Source organism: Prunus dulcis, chromosome 1, assembly GCF_902201215.1.
Source record: "Prunus dulcis chromosome 1, ALMONDv2, whole genome shotgun sequence".
NCBI classification, from domain to species: Eukaryota; Viridiplantae; Streptophyta; class Magnoliopsida; order Rosales; family Rosaceae; genus Prunus; species Prunus dulcis.
This window is the reverse complement of record NC_047650.1, coordinates 35,027,660-35,038,401: the sequence shown is the minus strand read 5'-3', so window position 1 is coordinate 35,038,401 and position 10,742 is coordinate 35,027,660. Positions and strand designations below refer to the sequence as shown.

General features: G+C 36.0%; 1 protein-coding gene across 1 annotated transcript; it reads right to left on the bottom strand.

The window, feature by feature from the left end:
• Positions 1–4,829: 4,829 nt before the first annotated feature.
• On the bottom strand, positions 4,830–10,232 carry LOC117618961 (pollen receptor-like kinase 2). The gene is made up of 5 exons (XM_034348762.1): positions 9,551–10,232; positions 9,422–9,457; positions 6,957–7,577; positions 5,737–6,309; positions 4,830–5,500 (listed from the first exon to the last, which is right to left on the bottom strand). Exons 1-5 carry the CDS (start codon positions 10,230–10,232, stop codon positions 4,830–4,832), a joined length of 2,583 nt encoding a protein of 860 aa, XP_034204653.1.
• Positions 10,233–10,742: the final 510 nt, after the last annotated feature.

The following is a 10,742-nucleotide window of genomic DNA, read 5'->3' as shown; positions in this document are numbered from 1 at the left end:
GAAATGAAACTTTCGTTCCTTAAACCCTAGCAGACACCAAAGGCGTACTGAAGCGAAACCAAAAAAGAAACCGCGCGCGCGGAGAGATGGAGGGAGGGGATATGATAGGTCCACCGGTGGGTCACTAAACCCGTCGTTTTTTACTTTTTAGGAAATGAAAATATAAATAATTCTAAAAAAGTGGCTTTGTCGTATGGGGCTCCATATGCCCCATCGGATTGATTGAACATCAAACTTATCCAAAGAAAAAGGTCTTCTCAAAAGAAAAAATAAATTCAAATTCAAATTGCTTAACCCAAAAAAAGAAAATAAATATAGAATTGTTTTGAGGTTTTTCTAGGAATAGTCCGGTAAAAAAAAGTCTTAACTTGCAGATCAGTGGAAGAAAGTAGATTGTGAGATAAATTGCTTCTATATATGTAAAACAAATGGGTGTGATTAAATGATTAGGCAAGATTAGAAGAAAGTAGATTGTGAAATAAATTGCTACTATTTTAATTCTGCTTTTCCAATACCACCTTCATCAGGAAGTTATATTTTTTTCAAAAACAAAATAAATCAAATTGGAGTGGATCTAAAAGCAAACAGCACATAACCCTCAAAAGAATTGGTATCTCATGATTATTCAATATTATTGCAGCATGTATTTTTTTCCTTTTGTTGGAGAGTCCTTATCCTCAAGCAAATAGGTTTTTTGGAAGACTGAAAAACATTACATCTGAGTATTTCTTAAAAGCAGTATGATTAGCTTGCCAATAATTATGTAAGAAAATTACAATATGATAAATAGCTTCCTGGATTTGCGGTGATTTATTTTAAAAAATAAAACGATTTCTCTGGTCCCAAATTTTCCAACAAACAATAAATGTATTTATTAATTGTGAAGGAAATATATTAGAGATATTTAGTGATATACCCATTTCTAGCACTAATATTATAAATAAACCCTACACAATTGAATTCCTATAAACAAACCCAAAAAAAACCCAAAAAATGATAGCTAACCTTATTGAATTTAATATTGATTATTAAATTACTTTGATGCCATATTGAGTGCTTTGGGTATTTTTATGAGATTTTGGGGTTGGGCTTGTTTTAAGAAATTGATGGCAGTTTTGTAATTTATAAAAAGTTAAAAGCTTTTTTGTTATGTTGTAAATGAGCTTTGGGTGTGTTTCTAAAGTCCATTTTATATAGGGTATTTTTATAATTTGGGCCCCTATATTGGGTATAATAGTGAATCTCCCAATATATTATGCCAATTGTTTTTTTATCCAGCTAACCAAATTATTAGTACTTGAAACAGACCCCATACCAAACAAAGACATTTGTGCCCAAACTGACCAGATATGAATTTGGAGTTATTTGTATCAACACTCTTTGAGATTTTAGGTGTTTTTACAAAATTTCCTGAGGTTTTAAAAATTACATGAATACACTATGAAGTTTCAATTTATTTTCACAAAATCCCTTTTCATTGATTCTATATCCAAAAATTAGGGTGATATTTGCTAAAAATAGTATAGCCGCATGGCTATACTCGGTTTTGCTTTATTTTTTTAAAAAATAGTATAGCCGCACGGCTTTACCCTTTTGACATGTGGCGAGAAGGCGTTAAGATGTCTTTTTTAATATAGTATAGCCGTGCGGCTATACCCGGTGTCCAAAAGTTTTTTAAAAAATAGTATCGCCGCGCGGCTATACTTCTAAACGCTGGCGTTTTAAAAAAATAGTACAGCCGAGTGGCTGTACTTATTTTGACACGTCGGCGCCTACTGCTAGGCGGTTCCTCTTTACTGTGTTAGAACATAGTATACCGGCCGGCTATACTCGGTTTTTATTAATATTTCTTAAAAATAGTATAGCCGCCTGACTATACTTATTCTACCCTTAGAATTTTTTAATCGTTTAGATCAATTGTTTCTTGACTAAAAATCAACACATCCACTGTAGCCCAATAAATTGGATTGAGAATACAATCCGGGTTCAAATCCCGGCAGTGGAATAAGCTTTTATTTTTTTCCCTCTTCAGGAGCTATTTTTTAAGATAAAGACTGTAGAGAATTTCCAAGCGCTATTTTTTTCTTCCTCCTTTTCTTTCTTTTTTTTTGGCCAAAATTTTCTTCCTTCTTTGGCGATCGTTATTTATTGTGTGCCTCAAATCAGCAACATATATGTATATAATGCAAATGTATTTACCAATAAATCATAATTTTTTTTAGACACACAAATAAAAGCAAACAGTCCATAACCCTCAAAAGAATTGGTATTTGCGTGAATATTATTGCAGCAGGCTATGTCCTTTGTTTGTTTTTGGTTTTGTTGGAGAAAAAAATAGTGACCATCTTGACACGTATTTGCTAAAATTCGGGTAATACTGGTAAGAGAGAAACTCCAGCAACCTTTAATTGTTTATATTAATTGTTTCTCCAACCAATTTCAACAAATCCGCTGTAGCACAATACCTTGGATTGAAATTATCAAACCGGGTTCGAATCCCAGCAGCGGAAGAATTCTTTTTTTATTTTCAGCGGTTTTTCCTCCTTTGGCCATTATTATGTTGTAAAGAAAGAAGAGTGGATGAAGCCCACATGCTCTAACATTCAACACCAAATCAAACCACACACCCATCAAACCAAACCACATACCTACCAAACCAAATCACACACCCACCAAACCAAATCACACACCCACCAAACCAAGCCATTTGCTTTGCCTATAAATAGGCATTCTATTTGCTTATAATGTAAGATGAAATGAGAGAAGATGAAAAGAAGAAAGAAAGAGGGTGAGTGTGTGAAGAGAAAGAGAGCAAAGAGAAATTCTCCTAGAGAGAAAATTAGGTGAGCATACATATTGTAAACACTAGAGTTGTAACCATATTATGTTATGAATGAAAGGTTACAGTTGCTGCTCTCCGAGGACGTAGGCATAGCCGAACCTCGTTAAATGCTTATTGTGCCTCAAATTAGCAACATGTATATGGAGTGCAAATATATGTACCCAAAAACACATAGTGCAAAAGCATGCAAATCCTCCTATTACCCAAAAACTATATATGTAGAATGAATGGTTGTGATTAAAATATTCGGCAAGTTTAGAAGATCATAGTTTATGAGATAAATTGCTACTCAATTCCTCTTTCCCAATATCATTTTTGTCGAGAAATTACATGTTTTAAAAACAAAATAAATCAAAATTGGCGTGGATCTAAGAAATAAATTAGTTTTTTTTAAAGACATTTTCTATTGAGAGGGGCGATAGCATACTAAACTCACACATATTACACGGATACTAGGACTCGAACCCAAAAACCTTTCTTCGGAGAATAATTACTCCAAACCACACACTATAAATAAATTAGAATTCTTTTAGACTCAAAATTGCAGTACAAATAAAAGCAAACAGCATATAACCTTCAAAAGAATTGGTATCTCATGAATTATGATTATTCAATATTATTGCAGCAGGCTATATTTATTTCCTTTTATTGACACGTATTTGCTGAAATTAGGGTAATATTGGCGAGACATAAACTCCATAAATTTTTAATGATTTATATTAATTGTTTATTCAATCAATGTCATCAAATCCGCTGTAGCCCAATACATTGGATTGAGTTTATCAAACCGGGTTCGAATCCCGGCAGTGGAAATTTCTTTTTATTTTTCAGGGTCTAAGAGATCGGGACTATATATATATATATATATATGGTGCAAATGTATTTACTAAAAAAACAGTGCAAAAGCATTCAAACCCTACCAAATAGTATAGTCACGAGGCTATACTCGATTGTTTCTAATTTTTTTAGAAATCGTATGGCCGTGCGGCTATACTCGTTTTTACCTTTTTTTAAAAAAAATATAGTATAGTCGCGTGGCTTTACTGTTTTGACACGTGACACCTAAGAGCTAGGTGGGTCTTTTATATATATATATATATATATATATATATAGTATAGCCGGGCGGCTATACCCTTTTTAAAAAGTTTTTAAAAATAGTATAGCCGCACGGCCCTACTGAGTTTTTATTTAATAAACAGTATAGCCGCTCGGCTATACGCTTTATATATAAAGTGGGATCCTTTTTTTCTTTTAAATTTTTTCCCCCGATTTTCGTGTATCGATAAGAGTAGTTTAAAGCATTATCCATTACTATTAGGCCATTACTTGAGTCTCTATTTTCCTCTTTTGATTTTTTACTTTTCCAGAGTTATTACCCGTATAAACAATTTAGCACTTTCATGTTTAATAATATATTATACACATACATACGTATTTTTCAATAATACATCTATGTTTTGCACAAGTCTTAAAGACTCGGTTTCAGGAGATGAAAAAGCTTCATTGTAACTATAGAATTTAATAACTCAAGAACTATAAACCCCAAAACAACTTCATTATAAATTAATAAATAAAATTTACAACATACATAATTCACAATCATAAGATTATTGCTCATATTCAAAATAGATCGTTGTGATAGATAAACAGCAAAAAAAATTACAATGTCACGCAATCATACATTACAAACTCAAATAAACCGTTCAAAAACAAACCTTTCAAGGAAAAATAAGGGGTGTGAAAATTTTCCATTAGCAACAAATTTGGGACGGATTGAACTCGTTTTTCCTCCTCCTTTCGGCCATTGTTACTTATTGTGTGCCTTAAATTAGCAACATATATATATATATATATATATATGGTGCAAATGTATTTACCAAAAAACACAGTGCAAAAGCATTCAAACCCTCCTAAATTAACTTGATTATACAACATATATTTAGTAACCCCCCCTCCCCCCTCCCCCTCCCAAGCCAAGCCCCAAACTCAAGCATTAACTGAGAAAGAGAAATCATCATCAGTCATTGCCCTAGAAGAGCCCATATCCCCATCACTAGCATAAGAAGAATATTCTTCCTCGCTGTCCCTCTCCTTCAACTCTTCAATCTTGTCTACAACTTCTCTCCAATCCCATCTTCCCTCCACACTGCTCTCACAGCAACACATCCCAATCTTCAAAAGCTTCAGCATCTCCCCCTCCCCATTCTTGGTCCCTTTCATGTTCTTATCAAACACTTCTCCTGTCCACTCTTCTCTCACCACTGAGTTCACCCAAGCTGCTAGGTCTGCATTTGCCCTCTTGCCCTGCTGCAAATAGTTTGCTGGGAATTTTCCTGTCAGCATTTCGAAGATGAGTATGCCCAGGCTCCACACATCGGTCTTTTTCGAGGTTTGTTCCGTGTGGGAGAACTCTGGGGACTTGTAGGCCACCATGAACTTTTGGGCATGGTCTCTGTTGATCACTGGTATTAGGGCATATTCTGCTATGAGGGGGTTGAAGTTGTGGTCTAGGAGGACATTGGAGGACTTGAGGTGGCCATGGGGTACTGTTAGGCCCGGGAACTCTTTGTATAGGTAGCCTAAGCCCCTTGATACTCCTTTGATGATCATCAACCTAGTTGGCCAATCCAATCCCGGCTGCCCAGGTTCTCGCTTCACTGAAAATGCACAAACAACTCAAATTAATTCGATATAACATGTGAAAGATGTGATCATCAATGTGACTAGACGTTGAGTTTTAACTAGCCGAGAGTTTGTGTGATCAATCAACGATAACATTCGGCCGATTATGTGTACTATATTTACTAATCACATTGTTAATTCAATTCTGTTAATTAAATTCATGATTCGTACGTAATGTGATTAGTTGAAATATTACTATATAAGAGCATACCATGGAGATGACTAGCCAAGCTTCCATTGGCAACAAAATCATGAACCAAGAGCTTCTCTTCTTTCCTATAATAGAAAGCAACAAGTGGGAGCAAATTAGGGTGTGAAAGTCTCCCTAGCCTTCTCATGTGATCATAGAAGTCCTCTTTCCCAACTTGGTTTATTTGCCTAAACCTCTTCACAACCATGGACCCACTCAAGAGCCCTGCCTTGTAAGATGACCCAAAACTCCCACTGCCCAAGACCTCAGCTGGGGCCCTCAGCAACTCTTCCAGCTCAAACCCTCTGTCCTTCCTCACAAAATACAACTCCCCTCCTTTCTCAGCCTTCTTGTAGTTGTCTTCATCAGCTGTTAACTGGACCTCCATTGCAGCTGTGTGGTGTTGGGCTTTTAGCTTCTTCTGGGCTCTTGCTTCTTGCTTTGATTTAGCACTACGACGTCGTATGAAGAGAATTGCTACCATCGTGCACAGTATTGCAGCAATTGAGACAACTACGATGGCTATGATGAGGAGGATTTTTTTCTTTGAGGATTTGCATGGGGCCAGAGGCTTTCCACATAGGCCTAGGTTACCTGTTTGGTCAAGAAAAAGGGCCCATAATTAGGCCCAAGAAAATAAGAAATGAAAACCCATTTGATAAATAAAATAAAACTTGTAAAATAAGATAATTCAATTAGACCAACGTGCTACCATACCATCATATAGAAAGTAAATGTTTGAGAAGATCTGGTATCAATGATGATGCGTGTCTCAATCTTTTTGTCAATGATCTCATATTTCTTTTATTTAAATTGATTACAATATCTTTGATTTTCTTTCTTCTTTTGTTATTTTTTTTTTCTTTCAAAACTTTGGCTTTAATATGGAATTAAAAGTCATAGAATTACATTTACCTTATATACATTTCAATACTTCATTAGTTAATATGACCTTCGGACCAAACTTCTTTTTTAAAACTCAAATAAACAATTGTGTGCGTTTTAAGATTAATGTTAACGACACTTGTTCACGCGCGCATGGACGATTGTCAACCGTTGATGTATGTGTGAATTTATCCTGAGATTCACACACATCAACAATCAACAACTGTTTCACACGAGATAACAATCAAAAACCAAAACACATCAAAATCATGTATTGTGTAGTGGATTAAATAAAACAGAATGAAAATTCAAAACAAAAAATGGACAACAAGGAGATTCTTGAATGAATTGCTTACCAGTGAAAGCGCTTGCTTCCAAATTGCTCAGGCTTGCAGGTATTCGACCCTCAAACCTGTTGTTTGATATATTGAAATACTTCCATCCATTTGGACTCTGCGCAAAATTTGGTATCTTCCCACTGAACTGGTTCCCCTGGAGACCTAATTCCGAAAGCTTGCTCAATGCAGCCAGGGACTTTGGTATTTTTCCAGAGAATTCATTGCCATCCAAATAAATTTTCTTCAAAGAACTCATGCCCTCAAAGGCATTATCTTGCATTTCACCAGTGAATTGATTGTTGGACAAGTAAACTCCTATGAGTGCACCAAGCTTGTTCAAACTAGGCAGAGGACCTTCAAAGTTGTTGTTCATGATGCTTATGCTTCGAAGGGCAGACAAACCCAAAAGGGTGTCGATATCAATTATGCCCATGAGACCCATGTTCTGCAACTTCAACCCGTACACCTTGCCATTTTTTTCACAGTACAAGCCTGACCAAATGTTTGTGGTGCCATTGCAGGGGTTGGTGGAGTTGTTCCAGTTGTCTAGAGCTGTGTCATTGGACAAAAAGGACTTGAATTTCAATAGGGTTTGGATTTCTGAGGCGTCAGAAGATGACACAAAAATACATAGTTGTGCTAAGAAAAATAGCACCAAAAGCCAGTGATTAAGATCATAGGCGTTGTTAATGCGAACCATTTGATAAGAAATGAGTTGGGTTTTTTCGGTTGATGGAGAAAATGGAGGGATTGAAAATGGTGTTAGATTAGGTGGGTGCGGTGAAAGAATTAGAAAAGGGGAAGATGAAAAGGTACAAATAGGGTCGACAATGGCAAAGTTTTTTTTTTTTTTGGGTCCTGCCTAGGGGGGGTGAGCTGGGTGAGAGCCGGCATTAATTTTTGATTAAATATTGGATTTAATTCCCTAGATGTTAGGCAAAATTGTTTGTTTAATATTTTGTAGCTTTGGTGTGTGCTGTTGAGTTGCTGGTCTGTTCTTGTTAATGGTGATGGTGAAGTGGCATTTCATTGTTGGCTCAGCCGAATGTTTATGATAGCAAGGATATCCCCTTCACTTAATTACTTGGTATTAATTTACTGCCCTCAATTAATTATATTTGCTGAGGCTTTCATTGTGTGATATGCGCTAAGCTTATGTGTTGGACCTATTTAGAGAGCCCTAGTAGTAAATAAGTAATTTCATTCGGTATATATGCATTTCGAAAAGGAAATTACTTACCTCATTTCTCTATAAGTAGAAATTCCTACATTCATGCAGTTTGACATATATGTAGAAGATTTTCTTTTTGTGTTTTTTTATTAATTATATTTATACATATGTCAAACCGTAATTTACAGAAATGAGAAGTATCTCCTTCCAAAGAAATAGGCAAATAGTATCATTTGCACAATTCAATAACACGACATGAAAATTTCAGTGTTGGAATCGAGCCTTAACAAATCGTGTTTGTGTTAACTCGCTGAGAAAACGGGTTATGTCAAACAGGACCCCGAAACAAATAAACCATGCTTTTGGGTCCGAGACACATCCATACTAGAAGCCATTCAAACTTTATAAGACAAAACACAGATATTATTTTATTAAAACAAATAAATATTTTGGCACATTCTATTTGGATTTGGATATATGCAGATATTATTTTACAAGAAAAGTATCTGGGTCTACCAACTGTAATTGGAAGAAGAAAGGAGAGACTGATTCAAAAACATAAAAGAGAGGCTTAGAAAGAGATTGAATGGGTGGAAGGAGAAACTGCTGTCAAAGGCTGGAAAATAAATATTCCGGCACATTCTATTTGGACTTTGATAGTACATATGCAAGATATTATTTTACAAGAAATACCAACCCCAGAGAAATGATGAGATGCCTCTTTGTTTTCTAATCATTTTGCACAGAATTGCGGGTTGAAAATAAGGACTGAAGTTTTGATGTCTAGAAGGAAAAAAAAAAGGACTGAAGTTGGTCCAAAACCTACACCCAGGCTGATAGAAGTCTAAACTGAATCGTTGACCTGGGGTTGACCTATTGATCAACTTAACAGCAACACTGGTTTGGTGTTTTCATAATTATATGTAGTAGTTGTTTTTCTGATAGGTATAATGTTGTCATGGCATAATGCTCAAACTGATCGAGGGAATTTTTAAGTTTTGTGGTTCTTTAATTGAACTCAAACATAGCAGTCATCGTATAAATTCTGCATAAGCTATATGAAATATTAAAATTGCAATCGATATATTCATCACCTAAATATATAAATAAAAATTCAGATTACTGTGATCCGTCCTCAAATTCAATGATATGTTTTATTGGGTAGAAAGCATCCCAATTTAAGCGTTACATATGATTTGCAGATGATTGCATGTATTCAAAAGTTGTCCTATAATGTTGCACTATATATGCACGCTGGTGCGAGTTTTCCTAGCTTCTCAAAAAGAGTTGATCCACTTCATTGAGGATTTGCAAGGGGTAAGTGGCTTTCCGCACAACCCTTTGTTTCCTGCATAATTGTTCAAAAAGTAACGTACATAGTCCAAAACAAAAATTGAAAAGAGAACATAAAAATGATTGAAAGTATTTGTTTCCTGCATACCCACGAAGGCGCTTGCATCTAAATTGCTCAGGCTTGCCGGAATAGGACCCTCGAGCTGGTTGTTTGATACATTGAAATGCTTCCATCCATTTGGGTCTTGTGGGAAATTTGGTATCTCCCCACTGAATTGGTTTCCCTGGAGATCCAATACTGTAAGTTTAGGCAATGCAGCCAAAGAACTTGGTATTTCCCCGGAGAATTCATTTCCATCCAAATAAATATTCTTCAATTGATTCATGCCCTCAAAAGCAATTTCTGGAATTTCACCAGTGAATTGATTGTTGGACAAGTAAACTCCTATGAGTGCACCAATCTTGTTCACACTAGGCAGTGGGCCTTCAAAGTTGTTGTTCATGATGCTTATGCTTCGAAGGGCAGACAAACCCGAAAGGGTGTCGATATCAATTATGCCCATGAGACCCATGTTCTGCAACTTCAACCCGTACACCTTGCCATTTTTTTCACAGTACAAGCCTGACCAAATGTTTGTGGTGCCATTGCAGGGGTTGGTGGAGTTGTTCCAGTTGTCTAGAGCTGTGTCATTGGACAAAAAGGACTTGAATTTCAATAGGGTTTGGATTTCTGAGGCGTCAGAAGATGACACAAAAATACATAGTTGTGCTAAGAAAAATAGCACCAAAAGCCAGTGATTAAGATCATAGGCGTTGTTAATGCGAACCATTTGATAAGAAATGAGTTGGGTTTTTTCGGTTGATGGAGAAAATGGAGGGATTGAAAATGGTGTTAGATTAGGTGGGTGCGGTGAAAGAATTAGAAAAGGGGAAGATGAAAAGGTACAAATAGGGTCGACAATGGCAAAGTTTTTTTTTTTTTTTTTGGGTCCTGCCTATGGGGGGTGAGCTGGGTGAGAGCCGGCATTAATTTTTGATTAAATATTGGATTTAATTCCCTAGATGTTAGGCAAAATTGTTTGTTTAATATTTTGTAGCTTTGGTGTGTGCTGTTGAGTTGCTGGTCTGTTCTTGTTAATGGTGATGGTGAAGTGGCATTTCATTGTTGGCTCAGCCGAATGTTTATGATAGCAAGGATATCCCCTTCACTTAATTACTTGGTATTAATTTACTGCCCTCAATTAATTATATTTGCTGAGGCTTTCATTGTGTGATATGCGCTAAGCTTATGTGTTGGACCTATTTAGAGAGCCCTAGTAGTAATAAGTAATTTCATTCGG